The sequence below is a fragment of the Lampris incognitus genome, chromosome 1, assembly GCF_029633865.1.
Source record: "Lampris incognitus isolate fLamInc1 chromosome 1, fLamInc1.hap2, whole genome shotgun sequence".
Taxonomy (NCBI): Eukaryota; Metazoa; Chordata; class Actinopteri; order Lampriformes; family Lampridae; genus Lampris; species Lampris incognitus.
The window spans coordinates 111,796,457-111,824,360 of NC_079211.1; the positions used below are offsets into that span (position 1 = coordinate 111,796,457).

The window sequence follows — 27,904 nt, forward strand, 5'->3', positions numbered from 1 at the left end:
AATTACAACAGCTGTGACGAGGGGGGGGGGAAGCACCCCTTCTGCCAGAACACTGAACCGCTCCGCTCTCCCCGTCATGGACGCAACTGGTCAGGCAGCACACACACATGCATACACATATCTATATCTATATAAATATATATGTGACCAAATCTATGCAGTGGCCAAGATTATGATTTAAAAACAAACAACAGTCATTTCTGCTTATATTGATGGAACATTTTCTTATTGATTCATTTTCATGCTAGGACTTGGCCGAGGCTGCATCCTTGATTTGAAGAGGCCATGCCAGCAGCTAGATGCATCTCTTCATTCCAAACATCCATCCATCCATCCATTATCCGAACTGCTTATCCGGCTCTCGGGGTCGTGGGGATGCTGGAGCCTTTCCCAGCTGTCATCCCGGCAGGCGGGGAGGCACCCTGGACAGGCCGCCAGACCATCACACAGGGCCGACACACACACACACACACACACACACACACACACACACATACACACACACACTCACACCTAGGGACAATTTAGTATGGCCAATTCACCTGACCTACATGTATTTGGACTGTGGGAGGAAACCAGAGCACCCGGAGGAAACCCACGCAGACACGGGGAGAACATGCAAACTCCACACAGAGGACGACCCGGGATGACCCTCAAGGTTGGACTACCCCGGAGCTCGAACCCAGGACTTTCTTGTTGTGAGGCGACCGTGCTAACCACTGTGCCACCGTGCTGCCTATTCCAAACATCAACTCATTAAACTTGCCCAGAAATGAGAAACAAGCAGAATGTTTTAAAAAAGCATTTAATTGCTGGCTGGATAATCAGAAACAAGTTAATTAAACAGGACATAGCTTATAAAACATGACCTCATAATCAATTCATTACCGTGGTTTTTTTTGTATTATTTCAGTGTGAATCATAATCATCAGTGATTTTTTTTTTTTTTAGCAGACAGGATGGCACGCGAGACACACCTGGGTAGCTGACAATGACAATTTTACTTCAAAACGCAGAGAGCAAGATCAGCAGTGGCCAATTACGTATCTCGTATCTGCTGGAGTGAATATCTGCCGGGTGACGTCTGCTGACAGTGCATCAGTCACAGCATCCATTTAATCTGTCCGGAGATCAACGAAACTGCCTCAGAAACTAGAACGGAGGGCAGCAATACATGGAAGTGTGTTGGGTGCATATGTGTGTATGGGTGTGTGTGTGTGTGTATGGGTGTGTGTGTGCAGACCATGAGCAGAAGGGAGGGGAGACGCTCATTAAGGTCGTTATTGAGTTAAGCATCTATGCGTTATGCATCTGGCATACGGCAGCCAACTGCGGTGCTGGCGAGTGTCTCCAAGTTCTGTACGGTTTGGGCTGTGGTGGTAGGCAGGTGGCGGCACTTCGGAGAGCCACACTGGCAGCCGAAGTACTTGCCCTTGATCTTCCAGTAGTAATCGCCGTAGTCGAACCTTGAACGGAGAAAAAAGCGAGAATCCATCAATCTACTTCTGCTTCTTCTACTTCCACTACCAGACCACCCACCCATCTATTATCCGAACCGCTTATGCCGCTCTCGGGGTTGCGGGGATGCTGGAGCCTACCCCAGACCAACAATGAATATATAAAGCGTGTGGTTTCCACTCACCCTATCTGGTCACCGGCTTGAATCGGCCTGCTAGAGAAGAAGGCTATACGCGGGAAGCGCAGGTCTTGGTGCATGGTGAATACTCGGATAGCCAGCAGGTTTGGCTCACACAGGTGGTTGATGAAACGACCGATGTTGCCAAAAAGCCGTGCATCAATACAATGCACATCACCCACCTGTGGAGCAAGTACGAGATGGAGCACAGGGTATACACACAATACTGAGCTCTGCAGTCACAGGTGACGAGAACTACTGGGTCACGCCATGTTCTATTCAGTCAAGATCTATAGCATGGATATTTGAAAGAGCGAGAGAGAAACGCACGTGCATGAGAGAGAGAGAGAGAGAGAGAGAGAGAGAGAGAGAGAGAGAGAGAGAGAGAGAGAGAGAGAGAGAGAGAGAGAGAGAAGACAATCCATTGCCTTCTGTCCATTCTATGATTGCATGAGCTCCACAGCACCACCCACCTCTTGACTAAAAAAAATGTATGTGCGGGCATTCATAACATGTCACTGATTTCATAAATATTCAGAGACCGAGCGCATCACCTTATTGTCGAGGGTAAACAGGAAGGAGTCGTTCTCTCGTTTGTCCGCTTCTGCGTCTGTTATGATCTCTCCAACATACCTGCGGAAAGATCCAGGAGAAACTTGACAGGGGAACCAGCGGCGGCGTTCCCGCTGAGTGCTCGCTGACATATAGCGGTACGTTCTCTTGTGTGTTATGCAAGACCGTGTGCTTACTCGCAAATGAATGTTCCTTGGGGGATGTCCTGCAGCGCCCTCACCCCCCAGCCCATCTTCTGTGTCCTGTAGAGCTGCAGCCGCGCTCTGAGCAAAGAACACAGACACAACGAGCTTTACTGATGAAGCAGCAAACAGACAAACAGGTGATGCTCCCACTTACTTTTTTGGGGGGGATCCCCCCCCTTTTTCTCTCCAATTGCACTTGGCCAATTACTGCACTCTTCCGAGCCGTCCCGGTCGCTGCTCCACCTCCTCTGCCGATCCGGGGAGGGCTGCAGACTACCAAATGCCTCCTCCGATACACGTGGAGTCGCCAGCCGATTCTTTTCACCCGACAGTGAGGAGTTTCACCAGGGGGAAATAGCACATGGGAGGATCACGTTATTCCCCCCAGTCCCCCCCCTCCAACAGGCGCCCCAACCAACCAGAGGAGGCGCTAGTGCAGCGACCAGGACACATACCAACATCCAGCTTCCCGCCCGCAGACATGGCCAGTTATGTCTGCAGGGATGCCCGACCAAGTCGGAGGTAACACAGGGATTCGAACTGGCGATCCCCGTGTTGATCCCGTGTACCCAGATGCCCCAATACTCCCACTTTCTTGTGCTGTGTCAGGCCCAGCTAAGTCTGATATGGGTCAGACAGTAGTATAAGTAATTCTGGGTTTTTGTTTTAGTCTTACTGAGCAACCAGATAGGGGGGGTTTGCAAAAGACTGTAAAGGGAAACCTGACTGAAACTATTCCAGTCATCTAGATCAGTTTCATCTCGATCAGCTTCATCTAGATCAGCTTCATCTAGATCAGTTTCATCTCCCCAGTTTGATACAGTATCAAATATAAAGTGCTTATTTGTTGTTGTTTTTTTACAAGCACTATGTGGCCCAAGTCTTAATACACTGATCAGTAGGAACCTCTTAAAAGTCTACCCCTCCCCTAACCAGGTGATTAATCACCTGAGTCCATTCTGGACTACACGGTTTCTGCAAGTCCTCCAGCAGGAGCAGGCGTGGTTGCACTCAAACAGCACCGGAGGTTCCCTCTGACAGAAGTCAAGCGGCAGGCGGCCCTCCTAGAGACGCAGGAAGAAACATGTCACGGTACGCCTTGACAGACACAATCAGTCGGTCAAGTTTAGAAGGGAGGGGTATGGCCTGTGTCAGGAGGTGCATGTGCTGGTGTGTGTGTGTGTGTGTGTGTGTGTGTGTGTGTGTGTGTGTGTGTGTGTGTGTCTTAACTCACACTGTCATACCAGCAACACAGACTCAGCTGAGCACACATGCAGGTACTGGACGAGCAGTCATCAGTACAGGTGCAGTGCTGAAAGAGACAAGAGCTTCATTATCGTAGAGTTGCATGAACAAGTCAAGTAACATACGCCTCTCGGTGGATTCTTTGTGTCCAAACAGACTGTACTACAGATGTGCATGTATTTATAGCATGGACTGCAGTGAATACCACCATGTCTAAAGTTTTTTTTGTTTTTTTGTTAAACCCTACTACACTTACCCAGGCAAGCTTGGGTGGTGAACAAACATGTTCTAATTTGGAAATGGCCTGTATACAAGGCTCAGCGTTTTCGGTTTTTACTGATTTTCACTGAAAAATACGCAGATTTTTTAAAAGGAGCAGATCAGTTTAAACTGATTTTCACCCGGATTTTGTGTTTCCACGGATCCAAAAGTTGTTCCTGTTCGTGTGAGGTTATGTAACAGTGTCCTCTTGTGGCAAAATTCGGCATGCTGGATTGCTTTGAAAAATAAAAACTGAAAACGCTGAGCCTTGCCTGTATACAACGATCGCCCAAAACATTAAACCCACTGACAGGTAAGTGAATGACATTTACTATTAGGCTGCAGGTGAACAGTCAGTTCTTGAAGTTGATGTGTTGGGAGCAGGAAAAATGGGCAAGCCTAAGGATCTGAGCGACTTAACAACGGCCAAATTGTGATGGCTAGACGACTGGGTCAGAGCTTCTCCAAAACGGCAGGTCTTGTGGGGTGTTCCCGGTATGCAGTGGTCAGTACCTACCAAAAGTGGTCCAAGGAAGGACAACCGGTGGACCGGCGACAGGGTCATGGGCGCCCAAGGCTCATTGATGCACGTGGGGAGCCTGTCTGGTCTGACCCACAGAAGGGCTACTGTAGCTCAAATTGCTGAAAAAGTTAATACTGGCTATGATAGGCAGGTGTCAGGACCCACAGTGCATCCTGTGTATAGGGCTGTGTAGCCACAGACCAGTCAGGGTGCCCATGATGACTCCTGTCCACCACTGAAAGCACCTACAATGGGCACGTGAGCATCAGAACTGGACCACGGAGCAATGGAAGAAGGTGGCCTGGTCTGATGAATCACATTTTCTTTTACACCATGTGGACGGCTAGGTGTGTGTGTGTGCATTGTTTACCTCAGGAAGCGATGCATTATGGGAAGACAACAAGCCGGCAGAAGCAGTGTGATGCTCTGGGCAATGTTCTGCTGGGAAACCTTGGGTCCTGGCATTCATGTGGATGTTACTTTGACACATACCACCTACCTAAACATTGTTACAGACCAAGTACCCCCCTTCATGGCACTGGTATTCCCTGGTGGCAGCAGGATGATGCACCCTGCCACACTGCAAAAAATGTGCAGGAATGGTTTGAAGAACACAACAGAGCCCAAGGTGTTGCCTTGGACTCCAAATTCCCCAGATCTAAATCTGACTGAGCATTTGAGGGATGAGCTGGATGAACAAGTCTGACTCACAGAGCCCCCACCTTGCAACTTATAGGACTTAAAGGATCTGCTGCTAACGTCTTGGTGCCAGATACCAGAGGACCCCTTCAGAGGTCTTGTGGAGTCCATGCCTCGACGGGTTAGAGCTGTTTTGGTGGCATGAGGGGGACCTACACAACATTAGGCAGGTGGTTTTAATGTTTTGGCTGACGGGTGTATATTTACAGTGACACAGGCCAACACTTGGAGGGTGCTCAGAATAACTTCACCAAGTACCTCGAGTGGAGCAGCTGGGGACGAAGCGTCTCCCTCGCTAGCACTTCAGAAGTAAATGTCAAGAATGGGAAGTGTCATTTGTCTCTCACCCTGAGCTCAAGTCTTACAAAGAAGTGGCGCCGTACCTGTAAGTGAGTGATGTCCTTGTCTATGTTCAGAGGGGAGGAAATGCAGCTGTCTGGGATGTACTTGAACCCATCTGGACAGGGCTCATCGTCTATGCCGTTTACACAGTTTATAGGGATCGCTTCGTACCCTCGAGAAATGTCCCTGGGAAAGATGGAACAGAACATACCGGGGCAGAAAGGAGTTAGAAATCCACACATACACACATATATGTCCTCAACGACGAGCAGCCATAATAAGCTAGAAATGCGGCATATGCCCAAGGCGTTCGGAAATCAAAAGTAATTTTCATTATTATACCATCATTAAAGTACCCCTCCACTCAAAAGTGTGTATGTCTGTGTGTGTGTGTGTGTGGGGGGGGGGGGGGAGTATAGCATGTCTAGCTTCAAATACTGATGCCTGCTTCCAGTGTGGGTAGGGCTTCTGGTATGGGAAGATGGCGGCGCGAATTCACATTTGCAGCACCCTCACCCAGTACTAGTGTGGGAAGATGACGGCGCAAACTTACATTTGCGGTGGCCTCACCAGTATCGTCAATGCAGTGTCTTTGTCCATGTATGTGTCTAAGTTTGTGTCTTCGTTTGATGGCTGGTAGAACTGGTGCTGGATCAGCTGGGAGTACTTAGTCTGCTGCGTCCTGTGAGCCCAGGGATCATGGCCCTGCATGGAGCTGCACCCTAAAAGGAAACACCGAGGGCGGTCTGACAGGACGCGGAAGCAGGGCAGGCTAAGCTAACTGCTAGCCCATGCAGACTGGCAGTTCCGATAACACTGAGGGCGGTCTGGCGGCGGCCTCGCCTGGCGTTGACTGTGTTTTTGGTGTCGTCGTGTGGAGTGTGGGGAGGTGTGCCAAAGGTGTCTGGCTGGGAGAGCAGGTGTTGGATCAGCTGGGGGAGCCTGGTCTGCTGTGTCCGGTGGGCCCAGAGACCATGGCCCTGCATGGAGCTGCGCCCAAGGAGGAAACACCGAGGCTGGTCTGACAGGACGTGGAAGCGTGGCAGGCTAAGCTAACTGCTAGCCCATGCAGACCGGCAGTTTCGACAGTCATCCTGTTGTTCGCTCTCTCGGACAATAAAATTTTTTTTTGTGGATATGTTGGATATGTGTTTTGTAGTTTTTTTGTAGTGTGGATATATGTGCTCTTGCAGTTTGGATATGTGTGTTTGTCTTTGTGTTGCGCTGCTGTGGGCTGGGGGAAATGACATTCCGTTCCGTTTCCTGTACGCAAGTGCATGAAATGAAATGACAAATAAATGTCCCTGATTGCTGCTGCTGCTGTACCTGCTGAGGACCCTCTCCCCGCGGCAGTCTCTGGCTTTCCGGGCATCTGTGAGCTTCTTGTTGGTGTTGAGTGCGTTCCAGACTTTGGAGCTCTGGGAGCAGCAGTCCAGGGCAGTCTCCCCCTCCCTGTTCCTCAGACTGACGTCAGCTCCTCGGGACAGAAACAGCCTGGTGATGTACAAGGAGGTTAAGTAATTCACTTTGATGTGGAGGAGAACATTTCTTCTGCAATATGCCCCCCCCCCCAAAAAAAAGTGGTACGCGGACTATGCACACAAAATCTCTAATAAAAAGCTAGTTAAGAAAAAACCCTATATCAAAGAAATTTTTTTACAATTTTGTGAAACAGCAATATGAAATATGTGACATATCTTAAGGCAATAGCAGGGTAACACTGCTTAAGGCTTCAGTGTGTAATATTTAGGCTGTCCTGAAGTACAATAACAGGACCGGTAGAGACCAGCAGGGGTTGGTGAAGGTACTAGCTGACTTAAAGTAAAGAACCCCCCGAGCCCAATTCTTCCCAGATTTATTTTTTTTGCGGGGGAATTTTCCCCCCTTTTCACCTCAATTGTACTTGGCCAATTACCCCACTCTTCTGAGCTGTCCCGGTCTCTGCTCCACCCCCTCTGCCAATCCAGGGAGGGCTGCAGACTACCACACGCCTCCTCCGATACATGAGGAGTCGCCAGCCGCTTCTTTTCACCTGACAGTGAGGAGTTTCACCAGGGGGGAATGTAATGCGTGGGAGGATTACGCTATTCCCCCCAAGTTTCCCCCCCCCCGAACAGATGCCCCGACCGACCAGAAGAGGCGCTAGTGCAGCAACCAGGACATGTACCCACATCAGACTTCCCACCTGCAGACACGGCCAATTGTGTCTGTAGGGACGCCCAACCAAACCGGAGGCAACACGGGGATTCAAACCGGCGAACCTTGTGTTGGTAGGCAACGGAATAGACCGCCATGCTACCCGGAGGCCCCTGCCCAGATTTCTGAGCTCGGCCAGCTGAGTTACTTTTGCTGGTATTTGATGTCCACCAAAAGACTTTGACTGCATTTGACTGCACAATCACTGCAGAGGACATCTGCTGAAAGGCATGACGAAGATATGCTGAGCGTCCTATTTTTCTATCCCGAGTTCTTCAGCGACTCACATCACACAATCATGAGAATGAGGTCAGGACTCAAGCAGAATTACACACAACACCGTTAACTACACTCCAGGTCGGAGTCTTCCTGGCATCTCTCGGGACGGTAACTCATCTGCTCCTGCAAGGAGGGTATCACACAGCCGACTCACATCACACACTCCAGGTGGTTTTCTCTCACGGCCACATGGAGCGGGGAGTCTCCGTGGATGTTGACGGCATGCAGATCACATCTGCTGTCCAGCAGAGCCTGGGCGATGTCGTCACACCCCGCCAGCGCCGCCCAGTGGAGGCAAACATTTTCTTCCTGGACACACACACAGGGCAGGCAGGACAAAGGCCGGCTTGAAAAAATGCCTCATGATCTGACAACTCAGAGCAACAACGAACAGAGCACAGCTTCAGATTTAGTTACATACCATCTTGACGGGACAGGACGCCACATTCTTTCTATTATGCCACAGAGAGGACGAGGACAGCAGGTCTGTAAATGTACACTTACTAACATCATGTCATATTTCTGCACACTGGTGTGTATGATATGCTCTCTTTTTTATTTTTTTTTAAATTCCTGGTACCTGGTATCCCTAACGTTTGCCACTGAAAAACCAGGAAAGCGAGTAGAGTTGAGTGGTGCCATGCAGTGGAAAAGGGGCATTACCCACATCCGGCTTCCCACCCGCATGGCCAGTTGTATCTGTAGGGGCGCCCGACCAAGCTGGAGGTAACGCGGGGATTCGAACCGGCGATCCCCATGTTGGTAGGCAACGGAATAGACTGCTACGCTACCCAGACGCCCCGTGTATGACATGCTCTTTCTTAACTGGCCTTTCTGTAAGCTCTAAGTTAACTGAGCGGCAACCTCTGTTTGAGTCAATAAATGTTAATTGTAAAAAAATGTAGCAAAACAACATCGTTAGAACGACTGTGATGTGCACCTTGTTTAACACCAGAACCACCGGGACTTCACTCCCGCCTAAAACCACCACGGGCCACCATTTTGAGGTATAAGGTCTTGTGTGCAATGTGAAAAGTGTGTATGTCTAAGAGTGAGCATGGTGTGTGTGGTGTGGTGAGGCGTGTAAGAGTGAGCAGGGTGTGTGCAGTGCTGTGAGGTATGTAAGATTGAGTGTGGTGTGTGCAGTGCTGTGAGGTGTGTAAGAGTGAGCACGGTGTGTGTGGTGCTGTGAGGTGTGTAGGAGTGAGCACGGTGTGTGCAGTGCTGTGAGGTGTGTAGGAGTGAGCGTGGTGTGTGCAGTGCTGTGAGGTGTGTAGGAGTGAGCGTGGTCGTGGTATGTTTGGTGCTGTGAGGTGTGTAGGAGTGAGCACGGTGTGTGCGGTGCTTTGAGGTGTGTAGGAGTGAGGGTGGTGTGTGCAGTGCTGTGAGGTATGTAAGAGTGAGCGTGGTGTGTGTGGCACTGTGAGGTGTGTGTGGTGCTGTGAGGTGTGTAGGAGTGGGCATGGTGTGTGTGGTACTGTGAGGTGTGTAAGGGTGTGTGTGGTACTGTGAGGTGACTGGACTACATGGTGGTCTGACCTTGTCTTGGATGTTGACATCGGCTCCTCTGGCTAAAAGCAGGTGCACCAGCTCTGTGTACTTGTAGGAGTGAGTGTGGTGTGTGTGGTGCGGTGTGGTGAAGTGAGGTGTGTAGCAGGGGCGTGGTGTGTGTGGTACTGTGAGGTGTGTAAGAGTGTGTGTGGTACTGTGAGATGACTGGACTACATGGTGGACTGACCTTGTCTCGGATGTTGACATCGGCTCCTCTGGCTAACAGCAGGTGTACCAGCTCCATGTGCTTGTACTCTATGGCCCAGGTAATGGGGGTCCATCCACCGTCGTCCTGTGTTGACATGCAGAATGGTGAGACATGAACATGTAGTGCGGACCCCCATGCAGAGTCACAGACCAGGTGTGTTTACACTCATATGGGAGGATGTTGTCTGGGTAACAAGTCTGTAGTTTGTGATACTGGGCTACACAAGTAAACCTGACTTGACTTAATGACGTCCTGTTACGAAGATGGAAGGTGAGAAGTGTTCAGCAGATGACATGGGGGAATGAATCCAGCTCCAGTAAATCTCTGATTAAAACCAGGTTCACATGTGGAGATACAACAGAGCTGGATTCTATTTTTTTTAAAATTATTCTTCATGACAAAAAGCACTTTTTTTTTTATTCCCAATAATCTGGAGTCAATGATGTTGTTCAAAGTTATGAGTGCTTCCACTTTTATAAAAAAGGCACTATAGTCTTTGAAATCAAGATCTATAAAACATATATAGATGTGAGAGAGACAGTGAGAGAGAATGCAAGAGACAGCAAGAGACAGAGACAGAGAGCGAGAGACAGAGAGAGCGAGACAGAGAGAGAGCGAGACAGACAGAGCGTGAGAGAGACAGAGACAAAAAGAGCGAGAGACAGAGAGAGCGTGAGACAGAGAGTGAGAGAGACAGACAGACAGACAGAGAGCAAGACAGCGAGACAGAGGGACAGAGAGAGAGCGAGACAGACAGAGCGAGACAGACACAAACAAAGAGAGTGAGAGAGACAGAGTGAGAGAGAATGAGACAGAGTGAGAGAGAGAGAGAGACAGAGTGAGAAAGACAGACAGAGACAGAGAGAGAGAGAGAGAGAGAGAGAGAGAGAGAGAGAGAGAGAGAGAGAGAGAGAGAGAGAGAGAGAGAGAGAGAGAGAGAGAGAGAGAGAGAGAGAGAGAGAGAGAGAGAGAGAGAGGAAACAACAGCAAAAGCCATAAATCCCACAGCATCCCCACAAACTTCTTTTTTTTTGTTGGCAAACAAACAGAGAGGTGCCTGCTACACAGCAGCTAGACAGCGGGGTTAAAAGTGTGGTATCTGCTGCTGGGCAAGTAAAGCTGCACTTTACTAGACAACAGCTAGACAGCAGGGTTAAACGTGTGGTATCTGCTGCTGGGAAAGTAAAGCTGCACTTTACTTCCCCCTTCCTGCTGAGCCACAAGCCCGCTGTGCCACGCGGTGGCTCTAGTTTATACAGCGGAGGCAGAGTGTGCACACCTGACAGTTGATGTATCTGGACGCCTTGGACAGAAGATGATGGAAGATGTCATAATACCCCAGCTTAGCCACCACGTGCAGGCAGGTGGAGCCTTTAATATCCTGGAACGACAACACAACTCACACTCAACAAAGTCACACCGGACCTCTTTCACCGCTTCAAAATAGATCCAATAAACTCAGAGAGATGGACTTCACTGTGCCTCTACTGATGGAGAACGACACCCCCATCTTGAGACTGCCTACAGATTTGTTCATCAGACTACCGGTCGACGCGTCCCGTGACCCACCTTACGGCCGACGGCCGCCCCGGCTCTCAGCAGGTACTTGACGGTGTCTAAGTGGTTGTTTTCGCACGAAGTCATCAGGGGCGTTCTCTGCTCATCGTCAAATGAGTCCAGGTTGGCTCCAGCCTACAGACACACACACACACACACACACACACACACACACACACACACACACACACACACACACACACACACACACACACACACACACACAACGCCGTCGTCTTGCATTTACATTTCAGGCATCTAAGTGCTGCTCTTATCTGAATCTAGTGAGTGTGCAAGGTCTTGAGTTATCTTGTTCAAGGACATGTCTACAGGATATTTGCTGCTGAGCGGCTTAACCTTTGACCTCCCAGTGGCAGGAGCGTATTGCTAACCACTGAGGAATTCTACTGCCCTGGATAAAGATAGGCATATCCTCAGTGCTCTGAAGATAAATGGAAGCACACAAAGGCATGCAAACTATTTTCCCATTCACCTGTGAAGTCTGAATGAGAGCCACATCTGATGTAAAGTATATACTATATATATACACATACACACACATATATACATATGGTAACACTTTCTATGACGCTTACATCTATAACGCCCTATAAGCATCTATAATGCCCTGTAAGCATCTATTGCATCTATAACGCCAGTACTTTCCATAATTTCCTATAATGTGTATTACAATGACTAACGGCTATGGCTGAAATAGCACTGAAGTGTCATTATGCATCTGTACAAAACTTCAGCTAAACAAGTTAGCTATGATGCACTATGACATTTCACAGATAAACAGGCTAATGATGACATATTTATAATGCATCAATCCGTTTTAAATTGATATAATGTATCATAAAGGTGGTTATGAGGTGTTGCGAACGCATATATATGGTTATTATGAACCTTACAATGACTTATAGCTACACTTATAGGGCGTTATAGATGCAAGCTTCATAGAAACTGCTACCATATATATATATATATATATATATATATATATATATTCATTCATTCATTATCCAAACCACTTATCCTCACTCAGGGTCACGGGGATGCTTGAGCCTATCCCAGCAGTCATTGGGCGGCAGGCGGGGAGACACCCTGGACAGGCCGCCAGTCCATCACAGGGCCCCCCCCCCACACACACACACACACACACACACCTAGGGACAATTTAGTACGGCCGAGTCACCGGACCTACATGTCTTTGGACTGTGGGAGGAAACTGGAGCACCCGGAGGAAACCCACGTAGGCATGGGGAGAACATGCAAACTCCACACAGAGGACGACCCAGGCTGACCCCCAAGGTTGGACTACTCCGGGGCTCGAACCCAGGACCTTCTTGCTGTGAGGTGACATTGGGCGGCAGGCAGGGAGACACCCTGTACAGGCCGCCAGTCCATCACAGGGCCGACACATTCACACCTAGGGACAATTTTCAGTATGGCCGAGTCACCTGACCTACATGCCTTCGGACTGCTGTCAGTGACTGCTGGGATGGGCTCCAGCATCCCGGGACCCGAATTTGGATAAGCGGCTTGGATAATGGGTTCTTGCTTACTTGGACCAGCATGTGACAGATCTCCTGATGGCCCTCCGCAGCTGCAGCATGGAGAGGGGTGCGCTTATTTTGGCTCTCCATCGAGAAGTTGGGGTCTTTCCCATCCACTGTAACATGCAAAAGATGGGAAAGGAAGAACAGTAATCCCTGCACAGACCGGCGGGCAAACTACCGCATCACTGCTGCCAGAGTCGGAGGCTTAACTGCCCCAGCGGCGAGCAACACTACAAATATGAAAGCAGGATGGCAAGGTATCATAAGTGAAATGGTTCAGGTTACCTAGAAGATGGATGACTTTCTGGAGCTCTCCTTGTTTTGCAGAGAGGTATAGCTGCTTTGTGGGGTACATCATTTTTTTGGGGTTCATGCTGCAAAGAATACAGTCTGCAATAAGTTATTTTCATTAGGGTGAAAACTTCCAACCCACGGCACACTTTTTGCAGAACGGGGCCAAACAATTGGGTATCCAGCCTTACTTTTCATCATCCAGGGCCATCAGGATACTCTCCAGGGACTCTGTAGGCAGTTTATCTCCGGCGCTCAGGGAGTCTGCCTTCAACCTTCAGCAAGAAAAACACCTTGAACACGTTTCAGATGAACTATGTAGTAATTATGGTGCACTATTTACTATCGATTGTTATGGACTGATTATAATGTTGGTGATGTGGAACCTTAAGCGTATCTTATTTTTAAAATCAGCGAAATACGAAAAATGTCAACATAAATTATTCTGGGATCAGTATCACGTCAACTCCGACAGAAACGGATGGAAAAATGTGAAATGTGACAGGAAAACCACCATCAAACTTTCTATGGCCCTCGTCACTCCGAATGGCTTTTTTTTCCTTTCTGGATCTTTTCCCTCTTTTTCTTCCCAGTTGTACCCAGCCAATTACCCAACTCTTCCGAGCTGTCCTCGTTCGGAAGAGTGGGGTAATTGGCTCTACCTCCACTGCCGATCCGGGGAGGGCTGCAGACTACCACATGCCTCCTCCGATACATGTGGAGTCGCCAGCCGCTTCTTTTCACCTGACAGTGAGGAGTTTCACCAGGGGGACGTAGCGTGTGGGAGGATCACGCGATTCCCCCCAGTTCCCCCGAATAGGCGCCCCGACCGACTAGAGGAGGCGCTAGTGCAGCAACCAGGACACATACCCACATCCGGCTTCCCACCTGCAGACACGGCCAATTGTGTCTGTAGGGACGCCCGACCAAGCCGGAGGTAACATGGGGATTCGAACCGACGAGCCCCGTGTTGGTAGGCAATGAAATAGATCGCTATTCTACCTGGATGCCCCCTATCTGACCCTTTTTTTTTTCAATTTTCTCCCCATTGTATCTGGCCAATTATCCCGCTCTTTTTGAGCCGTCCTGGTCGCTGCTCCACCCCCTCTCTGCCGATCCAGGGGGGTGCCCCGACCAACCAGAGGAGGTGCTAGTGCAGCGACCAGGACACATACCCATATCCAGCTTCCCACCTGCAGACACGGCCAATTGTGTCTGTAGGGACGCCCGACCAAGCCAGAGGTGACACAGGGATTCGACCCGGCGATCCCATGTTGGTAGGCAATGGAATAGACTGCCACGCTACCCGACGCCCCCTAGCTGACCTTTTAATGAAGACAGACTGTACTGCAACCATTTAACCACAGGACAAAGAAAAGAAGCAGAGTTAAGAAAGGCAGAAAAACAACTTCATCTCGGCGTTACTTGTCAGGGCCATGCTCTCTTGTCCTATGCGGGTCGCTGGTCTTCTTCGCTCTCAGAATCTGGGGCACTACAGCCATGGCAGGCAGAGATGGCACGGTAGACATGGCAGGCACAGCTGGCAGAGCGGGCCCGGGGTCCAACTTGGGGATGGAGGGCACAGGATCAGGCTTGAGCACGGTGACCTCTTTTGCCCTGCTGGCATCCTCCCCGCAGTGTGGGCAGAACTGCCGATCCTTCAAGATGGAGGTGCAGCCGCGGTGGAATCGGTGGGAGATGCTGCCATACGGCCGACACTCCAGGAATGTCCCCTGTGCGAGAGACCGGGAGACTGGTTGTAATCCCCCTGACAAATGACGGCTCTCGTTTCAGTCTTAGTGGTTCTCAAGTTTCTGCTGAAGTAAAATCAACTTGAGAACTTTCTAACAACCTATAAGGGGGCACATATTTTGTCTTCTTATATTTCACTTGTCCAGTCAATGAACAGATCAACCAGCCAAAACATTACAACCACTGACAGGTAAGCAAATAACACTGAGTATCTCTTTATGATGAGCCCTGTCAGGGGGTGGGGTATATTAGGCAGTAAGTGAACAGTCAGTTGTTGGAGCTGACATTACGCTCCCCATTTAATCCATCCTAGCTGTGTAGCTAGCTTGGTCCTGGGTACGACGTTAAACTGCAACCGCTGGGTCGTCGGTGACTAAACCAGCACCCCCACTTCAACCCTTGGGTTGTTGTGAGGAGGCTGTTGTGAGGAGGGTGTGTGGACACCCAGCGGGACTAAAATCAAAACCTGTCAAAGGGCAGATTAGTTCCTCTGTGAACCAACGGCCATCCATACCTGGGGAGGAGATAGGGACCACCAGGTACTCCCCCTACTGGAACACGATGATGACTCAACCTGTTGAGGCATCAGCTGTGCTCCTACGTCCTCCATAGGTTATGGAACTGATGATGATAATGATGATCAGCTGTGTAGCTAGGAGCAGTGGGCAGCCGCCGTGCAGTGCTCGGGGACCAACTCCAGTTCGTCTCGCCATGCCTCAGTCGGGGGCACAGATAAACCCTAACATGCATGTCTTTTTGATGGTGGGGGAAACTGGAGCACCCAGAGGAAACCCACCAGACATGGGGAGAACATGCAAACTCCACACAGAGGACGACCTGGGATGACCCCCCCCCCCCCCCCCAAGGTTGGACAACCCCAAGGTTGGAACCCAGGACCTTCTTCCTGTGAGGTGACAGCGCTAACCACTGGGCCACCGTGCCAAAGGCCAAGGGCCAAATTGTGAATGCTAGATGACTGGGTCAGAGCTTCTCCAAAACAGCAGGTCTTGTGGGCTGTTCCCGGTACCTACCACAAGTGGTCCAAGGAAGGACTGCTTTTTTTTTTATCAAGATTAACTGGCAACAGGGTCATGGGCGCCCAACGCTCACTGATGTGCATTGGGAGTGAAGGCTAGCCCGTCTGGTCTGATCCCACAGAGGAGCTACTGTAGCTCAAATTGCTGAAAAAGCTAATGCTGGCTATGATAGGCAGGTTTCAGGACCCACAGTGCATTGCAGTTTGCTGCATATGGGGCTGTGTAGCCACAGACCGGTCAGAGTGCCCATGATGACAACTGTCCACCGGCAAAAGCTCCTACAATGAGCACGTGAGCATCAGACCTGGACCATGGAGCAGTGGAAGAAGGTGGCCTGGTCTGATGAATCACGTTTTCTTTTACATCATGTGGACAGCCTGGTGTGTGTGTGCATCGTTGACCTCGGGAATTGATACATTATGGGAAGAAGGCAAGTCGGCAGAGGCAGTGTGATGCTCTGGGCAATGTTCTGCTGGGTAACCTTGGGTCCTGGCATTCATGTGGCTGTTACTTTGACACGTACCACCTACATAAACATTACAGTAGAGTCTAGACCAAGTACACCCCTGATGGCAGTGGCCTCAGGTGGTTTTAATGTTTTGGCTGATCAGTGTAAATCAATGTTATCTGATTTCTCAGCTAGAAGATAGTACAGAAAGGTATATTCTTCCTCAAAACTGATCTAGCTGCACTACAAACTAGCTCACCAGGAGGGTTTCATGATTCAGTGAGCAGAACAAATGGTTAAGGACAGCAATGAGGGCTGACCTGAAGGAAAAATGGTGCCCCGCCTATCTGCCGTTTACTGAGATGGCCCCTTCACTCACCACTCGGCAGAAGAGACCACAACCCGGGCAGCACTGGTGCTTAACCATGCCAGCCCGGTGGTCCTCACACAGAACTAGTAGGTGGACCGTGTTGGAGGGCCGCATCATTTCCTGTTTCATCACTCGCCTCTGGCAACGGCTCACCTGGGAAAAAATTAAATTAAAATTAAGAAACCAAACGGCCATACCATTTATACCAGTATACAGGATCTCATTGACCTATCCTTTGTGCCGTTTCGGGATGAACACCTGTGTAGAAGCCTGGGCTGAGTGCAAGAGGGCAGGGGGAGTTTTGGTGAGAGATGTATTGTCATTCATCATTTGTGGGATTATCAGGTGGTCATCTCCCACCACAGTGTTTTTTCTTCTTGATTTTGAGATACTTTATTGATCCCTGTAGGAAAATTAATCTCGTATTCAACCCATCCTAGCTGTGTAGCTAGGAGCAGTGGGCAGCCTCTGTGCAACGCCCGGGGACCAACTCCAGTTCCTCTTTCCATGCCTTTCTCAGGGACACAGACAGGAGTATTAACCCTAACATGCATGTCTTTTTCATGGTGGGGGAAACCGGACAAAACCCACCGCCGACACGGGGAGAACATGCAAACTCCACAAAGAGTACGACCTGGGATGACCACCAAGGTCGGACAACCCCGGGGTTCAAACCCAGGACCTTCTTGCTGTGAGGTGACAGTGCTGTCAATGTACCGCCAAATTTTTAATGAAATGCCCACAATACCTTTCAATGGTTAAAAAAGACTTCGGGCCAGATCTACAAACATTTTGCTCCAGCACAAACCCTCTTTCAGCACCAAAAACTACTGTCAAAACTCACCATAAGGACGCACTGGGCACTGTGTATGACTGAGAGCAGGGAATGGGAGGGTCCAATTTTTTTCCATGTTAGCCTCACTGCATACGCATTTACAGGAGATATACACGTTTCAAAGCACAAACTATTGGGGGGAGATTATGGAAATGAGCCCCCAATGTGATTTATCAAGGCTGCTAGTAAATAAGATCTGGGCGGTATTCAACCTCCTGGAAAGCATGCCTGAACTCTGGTGCTGCCATCATCGTGACTCGGGGGACTCTCGCAGGTTAAAGAGAGAGGGAAGGAAAGTTTAGTTTCAGTGTCGGAGGGAAACACTGTGTGAGGCTATCGCCTGTCAAGTCTCAGTGTGCTGGAGGAAATCCAAGAAGACGTGGACCACAAAGCAGGACTCATGAAGTCCCAGCAGCAACAGAACTCCAAGCCACACTTCATTTAACCACCTCCAGTTCTGTCCAGGGAATGGGGCACTTCAGTTATTCCGGTTTACATTTTTAAAACTATAAAACAAAATTAAACAATAGGGAAAAAAAGAGCCCACAATTCCTCATTTATTTGAGGAGCAAGTGATAAAGATTTTGAAATATTGGTTTGAATGGTCTAATTTTCTATTATCCATTATTGAACTGATAAGCACTACACAGACTTTTATTGTTATTGTCTGGGCGGCACGGTGGCGCGGTGCTTAGCACTGTCGCCTCACAGCAAGAAGGTCCTGGGTTCGAGCCTCAGGGTTGTCCAACCTTGGGGGTCATCCCAGGTCGTCCTCTGTGTGGAGTTTGCGCGTTCTCCCCATGTGTGCGGTGGGTTTTCTCCAGGTGCTCCGGTTTCCCCCAACCATCAAAAAGACATGCATGTTAGGGTTAATACTCCTGTCTGTGCCCCTGAGCAAGGCCTGGCAAGAAGAACTGGAGTTGGCCCCCGGGTGCTGCACGGCGGCTGCCCACTGCTCCTAGCTACACAGCTAGGATGAGTTAAATGCAGAGAAGAATTTCCCTACAGGGATCAATAAAGTATCTCAAAATAAATACAAAAATTACCCACACTGTCACATATCTTTAATAGACTAACGTGAAGCAGCAGAATTATATGTATACTTCCCAATTTAGATTAATGAGACTGCAGCTGTGTCAGTTACCCTGCTCCGGTTTAGTAGACCTTGTGCTGAATCGGACCCCCCATTGGCACCAATTGATGACAGTCATGCACTAATATGTGCTTCTCTATGAGGATCTCGAACATAAAGCTCTTGAGATGAGCAGCAGGTAAGACCTCTGCCCCAAGCAACCACGTGTTCTCCTACTACGATGAAATTCTGTTACAACTTTCTTGTATTCGTGTCTCTACAACTCCAAGACTGGAGGCAAATTTGTAATTTGTGATATTGGGTGACACAAATAGCAGGATATGTATGACGGGAAGTGTGACTGTGGTGAGGTGTGCGGTTGGAATGACAGATGGGTTCAAGGTGGAGGTGGGATTACACCAAGGATCAGCTCTGAGCCCTTTCTTGTTTGCAATGGTGATGGACAGGTTGATGTTTGCGGATGACATTGTGATCTGTAGTGAGAGTAGGGAGCAGGTTGAGAAGAAGCTGGAGAGATGGAGGTATGCACTGGAGGGAAGAGGAATGAAAGTCAGTGGGAGCAAGACGGAATGAACATGCGTGAATGAGAGGGAGGACAGTGGAATGGTGAGGATGCAAGGAGTAGAGGTGACGAAGGTGTATGAGTTTAAATACTTGGGGTCAACTGTCCAAAGTAATGGGGAGTGCAGAAGAGAGTGCAGGCAGGGTGGAGTGGGTGGAGAAGAGTGTTAGGAGTGATTTGTGACAGAAGGGTACCAGCAAGAGTTAAAGGGAAGGTTTACAAGATGGTAGTGAGACCAGCTATGTTATATGGTTTGGAGACAGTGGCACTGACGAGAAGACAGGAGGTGGAGCTGGAGGTGGCAGAGTTGAAGATGCTAAGATTCTCACTGGGCGTGACGAAGAAGGACAGGATTAGGAACGATTATATTAGAGGGACAGCTCAGGTTGGACGGTTTGGAGACAAAGCAAGAGAGACAAGATTGAGATGGCTTGGACATGTGTGCAGTAGAGATGCTGGGTACACTGGGAGAAGGATGCTGAATATGGAGCTGCCAGGGAAGAGGAGAAGAGGAAGGCCAAAGAGGAGGTTTATGGATGTGGTGAGGGAGGACATGCAGGTGGCTGGTGGGACAGAGAAAGATGCAGAGGACAGGAAGAAATGGAAACGACAGATCCGCTGTGGTGACCCCTAACGGGAGAAGCCGAAAGTAGTAGTAGTAGTACTAGTAGTAGTAGGCTACACAAATAAAATTGACTTGACTCTGTATCCGACTGAGTTTCTCTAAATCTGAAAAATTAAAAATTACCATGTGGAGAGAACATGCTGGAAGCAACAGAAGGGGAGCAGGAGAGATTTAGGAAAAAGTAAAATGATTAGTCACGGGACAACCAGAATCAGAATCAGGTTTATTGGCCATGTAGGTTTGCACATACATGGAAAACGATCCCGGTTTCGTGGCTCTCTCAGTGTACTTAACATAGAATAACAACACTACAACACAACAATCTCCAGATATTTAGACATGGATTGACTTATACAGGTGAAATAAGAGGTGATAAAGTGCAGTGGTGCAGAGAATATATCTGAGATGCTGAAACAGATGTTAGCAGGTTACTTACACACATGTCTGAAGTAGATGTACATGACAGAGTGTACCAGTATACGTACAATGTACAGTACACACAACATGGTTGGATTTATTTGATAGTGTTAATGTTCATTATGGCTTGACAAGCTTATTGATCGCACAAGATATTAGTCTAAAATGAGGACTGTGTTGGTCCAGGTCTGTCTTACCATCCCGTCCATGCTCTCTGTGGCCATGCAGGTTTGCTCCACAGACAGGCCGCCTCCACTGGATGGCGTTTCCATGCGACAGCAGCACAGCGGCAGTTCCTCAGCCAGATCTGTCTCTGTAGCCTCAGAATCAGCTGGTAAACCTGAAGACACAGCCAGAGAAAGCTAAATCAGTTCATCTGGACACAACATTTGCTGAGAGAAATGTTTCAGCACTCATCTAATGCCCCTTTTCCACTGCATGGTACTGGCTCGACTCGACTCTACTCTATTCGACTCTACTCGCTTTACTTTTCGGGATTTCGTTTTCCACTGCAGATAGTATCCCCTCACGGCCAAGCCCTGCTGGTCATGTGTGGGCGTGTTGACTAGTTTCTTTTTTTAAGATTTTATTTATATTTGAATAAATATACACATATTTATATTTTATTTATCTATTTATCCTGCTATCAGGGTTGCGGGGATGCTGGAGCCTATCCCAGCGGCTTGGATAATGGATGGATGTATGGATGGATGGATTATTTATTTAAAGTGGTATTTTCATGTCACCTTTTAGTGTCGGCTCAGCTCACTTGGAACCTCGATGGAGGTGGTACCAAAAAAGTACCTGGTATCCCCGTGTTACCTCCGGCTTGGTCGGGCATCGCTACAGACACAATTGGCCATGTCTGCGGATGGGAAGGCAGATGTGGGTATGTGTCCTGGTCGCTGCACTAGCGCCTCCTCTGGTTGGTCGGGGCGTCCCCCGGTTCAGCAGAGAGGGGGTGGAGCAGTGACTGGGATGGCTCAAAAAGAGCGGGGTAATTGGCCAGATACAATTGGGGTGGAAAAGGGGGTAAATTGAAGGGGAAAAAAAGTACCTGGTAGCAGGTACTAGGCCTAACTTTTGCCCAATGGAAAACCAATAAAAGCAAGTAGAGTTGAGTCAAGCCAGTACCATGCAGTGGAAAAGGGGCATAAGTGACCTCTTCACTCTCAACTGACTGCAGGTGTCCCCACCCTTTTAAACAATACAGTGGCTTATAACCGAAACCAACCATCTGTTTCATATGTAAATATGGGTGTGACTATTAACTGGAGTTACAATGGCCATGTGTGCTATTCACAGAGGATTTGGGAATAGTTGCAATCACAACAATGTAAGATGGTGAGAGATGTACTCTTAGCCCCCCCTCAGTTCAGGGATGGTCGTTCCCTCTTCACATAGATAGCCTCTTTGACTTCCCGTTCAAACCAGCGTTCCTCCCTATCAAGGATGTGCACATCCTCATCCCTGAAAGAGTGGCCACTGGCCTGTAGGTGGTGTAGACTGTGGAGTCCTGGCCTGTAGATGGTGTAGACTGTGGAGTCCTGGTCTGTAGATGGTGTAGACTGTGGAGTCCTGGTCTAACAAGGTAGCTCTCCTGTGTTGTGTCATCCTCTTGGCCAGCGTCTGTTTAGTTTCCCCAATGTACAAGTCACGGCAATCCACGTACACTATATTGCTCTGTTTGTGCCGGGGGGCCCGATCCTTGGGGTCGACCAATTTCTGGCACAGTGTGTTTTGGGGTGTGGTGGTGTGGGAAGACGGCGGCGCGAACTCATGTTTGCAGCAGCCTCACCCAGTGCCATCCATGCAGTGTCTTTGTCTATGTCTGGGTGTGTGTCTTCGTCTGACGGCTGGAGAGCTGGTGCTGGATGGGCTGGGGGAGCTTGGTCTGCTGCGTCCTGTGGGCCCAGGGACCACGGCCCTGCCCAAAGAGGAAACACCGAGGGTGGTCTGACAGGACGTGGAAGTAGGGCAGGCTGAGCTAACTGCTAGCCCAAGCAGACCGGCAGTTCCGGCAATCATCCTGGCTGGCGTTCGCTCTCCTCGACAGTGAATTTTTTTTATTATTATGTTGGATATATGATTTTTTGTAGTTTTTTGGTTTGGGTATTTGTGTTCTTATAGGTTTGTGATATCTCTTTGTCTTTGTGTTGCACTGCTGTGGGCTGGGGGAAGCCATGTTTTATTTCATTTCATGTACGCAAGTACATGCTGAACTTGATGTGGTGTCCACAGAGTTCATGTGGTCGGTGAAATGTGCTACGTCCTCAGATTTAATTATAACCCAGGTGTCGTCCACGAATCTGAACCAACGGCTATGCTGTGTCCCTGGATCGGACATGTTTAGGAGTACATCTGTCGGGGTGTCCAGGTAGCGTGGCGTTCTATTCCGTTGCCTACCAACACGGGGATCGCTGGTTCAAATCCCTGTGTTACCTCCGGCTTGGTCGGGCGTCCCTACAGACACAATTGGCCGTGTCTGCAGGTGGGAAGCCGGATGTGGGTGTGTGTCCTGGTCGCTGCACTAGCTCCTCCTGTGGTCGGTCGGGGCGCCCGTTTGGGAGGGAGGGGGATAGCGTGATACTCCCACGTGCGCTACGTCCCCCTAGCGAAACCCTAGTTAATGGTCACACCCATATTTGCATATGAAGCTGGTCTTAGAGTTTCGGTCGGTGTTTTTTTTTTTTAGCTTTCATGGGGACTTTTGTAATTTCCTCTTTCTAGAGGACAGGTACAGATGAGCAGCACTCTGGTGGGTAACGGACAGCAGGGTTTTGAGTGTGACAGCGGTCCGCCTGCAGAAGGGAAAACACAGCTGACATCCTTTAAAGTTCTCTAAATGTGGAGAAACACACGGCACCAGTCATCTTAAACCCTTTGGTTCATTTCAAGACAGCCCACGAGCCGTGGAAACCCGTCGTCAACACACACCCGCTTTGCTGAATAAAAACCTCCGTTTAAAAAAGACAGCACTTCTCTGTCAGTGTGACGTCAGTTTGACACGCTGAACGGCACATCACCTCTATCTGCTTGCCCTTCCCCCGCCAAAATGCACAAATCACCTCCAAAATCTGATCATGTGATGTGACCAACACAGAGCTGATGGGTGTTGACCAGATCCAACCACTGATTATCAAGGACAGGACAGCAGGAGGCTGGGAGGGGACAGTCCATCTCAGAGGACTCACCCTGCTGTCTTTGCCTCGCCCAGTCTGTCCATTACAAGAACTTCTCCTTGATGAAGGACACAACCCTAGCTCACGTCCGGTGTGTAGCGGTAAGTCTGAATCAAAGGGTGGGGATACCTGCAGTCAGCCAAGACTGAAGGGTGGGGGTATCTGCAGTCAGCCAAGACTGAAGGGTGGGGATACCTGCAGTCAGCTGAGACTGAAGGGTGGGGATACCTGCAGTCAGCCGAGACTGAAGAGGTCACTTAGATATTTAAAAATATTCCATTTTATTTAAACTTTTTCAATTTTGTTGTTCCACAAAGATCAAGCATCTCTTACGAATGAATTCCTAATTACTTAAGTAAATTACTTAAATTACTAATTACTTAACTCCTATGAATTCCTAATTACTTAAGTAAACCATATCAGCTAATGTGAGTTCAAGACCCCGTGTCCGAGTCATGTGCTACCTGAGAGGGGAGGAGAGAGCAGTTCTTCCTGAGCTTTCAGGTCCAGAGAGTCCAGAGCCAGCTCTGTGTACTCGACACGGAGGCCCTCCTCCAAGTAAGCCTCCGCCTGTGGTTCTTCGCCGACGGCCTTCAGCTCTCCAGCTGCCAGAGCCCCCGCCGACACCTCTGGCTTTCCTCGATCCATCGCTGTGTTTACGTCCACGCTGGTACCCGCAACCTGTTTCTAATCACACAAGACGACACTGAATCCAGATATACACAGTGCAGAGCATGTGACGTGTCTTTACTACACCCAACACCTCACTGTTCTTCCATCGCTCAGTCAGATGAACATGTAAAATGTCTACGCAAGTGCACTACGTTTAGACTGCCTGGTACCTGACTCCAGTCTTTTGCTCACTTGTGCATTATGACCTTGTAACCCGTAAACAAGAAGCATGTGGAATCAGATATTTTCTGATCTGAGTTTGACTACATTCATATCCATCCATTATCCAAACCGCTTAACCTGCTCTCAAGGTCACGGGGATGCTGGAGCCTATCCCAGCAGTCACTGGGTGGCAGGCGGGGAGACACCCTGGACAGGCCGCCAGGCCATCCCAGGGCTGAGACACCCTGGACAGGCCGTCAGGCCATCACAGGGCTGAGACACCCTGGACAGGCCGCCAGGCCATCACAGGGCTGAGACACCCTGGACAGGCCGCCACGCCATCCCAGGGCTGAGACACCCTGGACAGGCCGTCAGGCCATCACAGGGCTGAGACACCCTGGACAGGCCGCCAGGCCATCACAGGGCTGAGACACCCTGGACAGGCCACCAGGCCATCACAGGGCTGAGACACCCTGGACAGGCCGCCAGGCCATCACACATTCATATGTGGAAACAAACTGGATATGCTCTAATGTAAACCAACACAGATCCCAGATAGCAAATATGCTGTGGCCCGGACCCGCCCCACACCCGACACTTTCTTTCCTTCTTTCATCCGGCCCACATACCATGTGGAATGGTGGCACTCAGGCGGTCCGCTCCTGTTAGCCAGATCTGGGCCAGAACCAAGACATAGCAATGCCGCATGTGCCGCATATTTACCAAAGGTGACCCATATTTGTTTTGTGATATTTGGGCCATATTCACCATTTACCACACGGGCCACTTCAGGGTCACATCCAGATCACATGTTACCGAGAGCACCGCGTCTTTGCCAAAAAAGGCCCACATTTGATTTGGCATATTTGGGCCATATTTGCTGTTATACATGCGGGCCACTTCAGGCTCACATCCATTTTGTCAGGGCCAGAAGAAGGCCATCAGTGCCGCATCACTGCCTGAAGTGGTCCGGATGCTGTCTGGGATTGGATTTTTCAGGTCCGTGTGGTTCACACATCATTCAAAATGCAACACACTCTAGTCACATACATTGTGAGTCACCGATACGAGCTTACCTTCTCCAGCTGTTTAAGAACTTTAGCCTTTTTCTTTGGGACCAAATTGTACATCCCCATCTTCCTCTTCTTCCTCTTCACAACTTTAGCTTCTGAAAAACAAGACGAGGTTAAAACCTAGTGGCTGGCTCACGACTGCATTAATTAAATGGCTGTTCTTGCACGACTGTGTTTAAAAAGCGGCCGTTTTGACGGCGGTTCTGTGAACGGCTGATGACGTGATAGAAAACTGTTCACGTGGCCAATGGGGGACTCCAACTCTCATTCACGGACAACCACGTGTGTATGGCTGCCCCCCAGCTGTTGTGATCTAGCCAAAGCAGGGGCAGGGTCTGGGTCAACCATATGCTTCACTCAGTAAAACAACTCATAATTATGAAGAAACTGGTAAGACAGAATTAGAATGGACACAAGGCCGGTCGGGTTGTTCACGACATTGTGTGTTTTCATAAATAACTAAACTGCTGATGACATTAATGTGATGCCTTTACTTAAACAAACACCAAACAGCCGGAGAATCCCAGACAGCAAAACTGCTGCGGCCCGGACCCGTCCCACACCTGACACATTCATCCGACCCTCATACTGCATGGAATGATGGCACTTGGGCGGTACGCTCCCAAGACAGCAAAATGAAACTGGGCCAGATCCGGGCCGGATGTATCACAGACACTGGGGTGGATCAGTTTTGTGGATCCGCCCCTGTGTCTTTTTGCACTACGGGCCAATACCGGCGCGGATCCGGCTTATGGCTCTGTATCGGCTTTGGGCCATACCTGGCCCAGCTCATTTTAGCTCCACAAGGCCTTAAAATGGGTTCCGACTTTAGGAGGCCACACTCTGGCCAGAGGCGCAGGGCGGTCTAGGAGCAGATGTGATTGCTATAATGATCTGCCGGAATCGGCGCAGAGGTGGTGGTGGTGGTGGGGGGGGGTATATGGCCAGATGTGATTCCTATGTGGATCTGCCAGACTGTGGGTGGATCTGGCCCAGTGTCGGTGATATGAGGGCCCTGTTTGCCAGATCTGGGCCAGAACCAAGCCATAGCAATGCCGCATATGCCACATACTTGCAAAAGGTGGCCCATATTTGTTTTGTGATATTTGGGCCATATTCACCATTTACCACACGGGGCCCTTCAGGGTCACATCCAGATTACATGTTACCCAGGGCACCGCATCTTTGCCAAAAAAGCCCCACATTTGATTTGGCATATTTGGGCCATATTTGCTATTATACATGTGGGCCACTTCAGGCTCACATCCATTTTGTCAGGGCCAGAAGAAGACCATCAGTGCCGCATCACTGCCTGAAGTGGCCCACATCCGGATGCTGTCTGGGCTAGATGAGTGACGGCAGAAAAGGCAACCTGTTGAAGGTGAGATCCCATTCTGACCCTCGAGGCTCTCTCTTACTGAAGCGATGCTTTAAATCACAGCCTTCTCTGCAAAGTAAAGGACTGGGAATGACAAACCTGTCAGCGCCTTAGGAGACACGGCAGTCCTGCCTTTGTCTTTCTGGCAATGAGGTATCTTCAGCTGCGAAGGCGTTTCTGACCCCTGCACATCGGCGGTGCCTCGCCCTGCTCCCTTCCTGCCCAGAGACTTTAAAGAAAAAGAAGAAGTGATTCTTTATGGTATTGTAATGAATACATTTAAATAAAAGCCACTGAATAATGAATAGGAGTTAGTATAAGTAAGTACCTTGAGAAGACGAGGGATGCTTTTGCCGGTAGCCTTTGTCTTGGGTGGTGGTAGGGAAGGTTCAGAGGTGGAGCACGGGGCTTGTTCCTCGGGGCTCTCGGCAGCGGCAGCAGGGGCAACAACTTTTTCATGGACTGGAAAGACAGTTTGGGCTTGCAAGTCAGTATTTCAAATGAAGTGCCATGGGGAGGTCCAAATGACTTGGGGTGGGGGGAGGGGGGCTTCTCCTGGTTGTTTACTAAAGACTCACCGTTGCTGGCGACGGGCAAGCCAAGAAAGTTGGTTATCTTTATTTGGGACATCTGACCACTCTGGGCTCTCTGCCCCTTGGCGCCGGCGGCTGCTCCCGAGGTCAGTTTGGAGGGTCTTCTTCCTGGTCCGGGCCCTTCATTGACACCACCCCGGCCCATAGCCTCCCAGAAGGCGAGGGAAACGCAGGGGACCGTCTCCGGAGTGCCTTCGCTCTTGTGCAGTGCAGAACATCAACTGGTACCTTCAAACCAAAGCACGGTGTGCGTCACTTACCCGGACAGCAAAGTTACGCACGACAAACACGTTGTTTCCCACATTTCACCTCGCACATCACTTTATGAGCCTGCGCAGCACATCATTAAAACAACACCTCTGCTAAAACTGGGGGGGGGGGCACAATACCCGAGCCAGGAAGTGGCATGAAGCGTGAGAGAGAAGCCAAGTTGTGTGCAGACCATCCGAAGCTGTCAGGTCCGAGTCCCTCGCGGAGAAACTTCCAGAGGACAAGTCGGAAACCGTCCCGTCTCCGCGCGGCGCCTGTAGCAGCGGAGGAGGGCTGCGTCGGGGGGATGAGGGGCGCGCGCGGCGCCGTGTGTTTCTGCTTCCTGCC

General features: G+C 49.7%; 1 protein-coding gene across 2 annotated transcripts; it reads right to left on the minus strand.

The window, feature by feature from the left end:
* Positions 1–789: 789 nt before the first annotated feature.
* ehmt1a (euchromatic histone-lysine N-methyltransferase 1a) lies at positions 790–27,904 on the minus strand. Of its 2 annotated transcripts, none has more exons than XM_056293815.1 (24): positions 27,750–27,904; positions 27,293–27,535; positions 27,043–27,176; positions 26,814–26,943; positions 25,340–25,431; positions 23,894–24,116; positions 20,445–20,587; positions 16,725–16,868; positions 14,534–14,841; positions 13,300–13,383; positions 13,103–13,191; positions 12,824–12,930; positions 11,268–11,390; positions 10,978–11,079; positions 9,678–9,782; positions 8,094–8,248; positions 6,791–6,958; positions 5,506–5,650; positions 3,629–3,706; positions 3,343–3,458; positions 2,386–2,472; positions 2,191–2,269; positions 1,643–1,818; positions 790–1,466 (listed from the first exon to the last, which is right to left on the minus strand). In XM_056293815.1, exons 2-24 carry the CDS (start codon positions 27,450–27,452, stop codon positions 1,304–1,306), a joined length of 3,111 nt encoding a protein of 1,036 aa, XP_056149790.1. In that variant the 5' UTR covers positions 27,453–27,535; positions 27,750–27,904; the 3' UTR covers positions 790–1,303. The 2 variants fall into 2 exon arrangements, with proteins under 2 accessions (XP_056149790.1, XP_056149726.1); XM_056293751.1 differs by having other exon boundaries at positions 27,697–27,904.

Excerpts from the sequence above, each read along its gene's own strand:
- ehmt1a (XM_056293815.1), bottom strand. The coding sequence starts at position 27,452 with ATGGGCCGGGGTGGTGTCAATGAAGGGCCCGGACCAGGAAGAAGACCC. Across the intron at positions 26,944-27,042 it reads GCATCCCTCGTCTTCTCAAG|TCTCTGGGCAGGAAGGGAGC; the intron begins GTACTTACTTAT and ends TTTTCTTTAAAG. Across the intron at positions 12,931-13,102 it reads GAAAGTCATCCATCTTCTAG|TGGATGGGAAAGACCCCAAC; the intron begins GTAACCTGAACC and ends TGCATGTTACAG.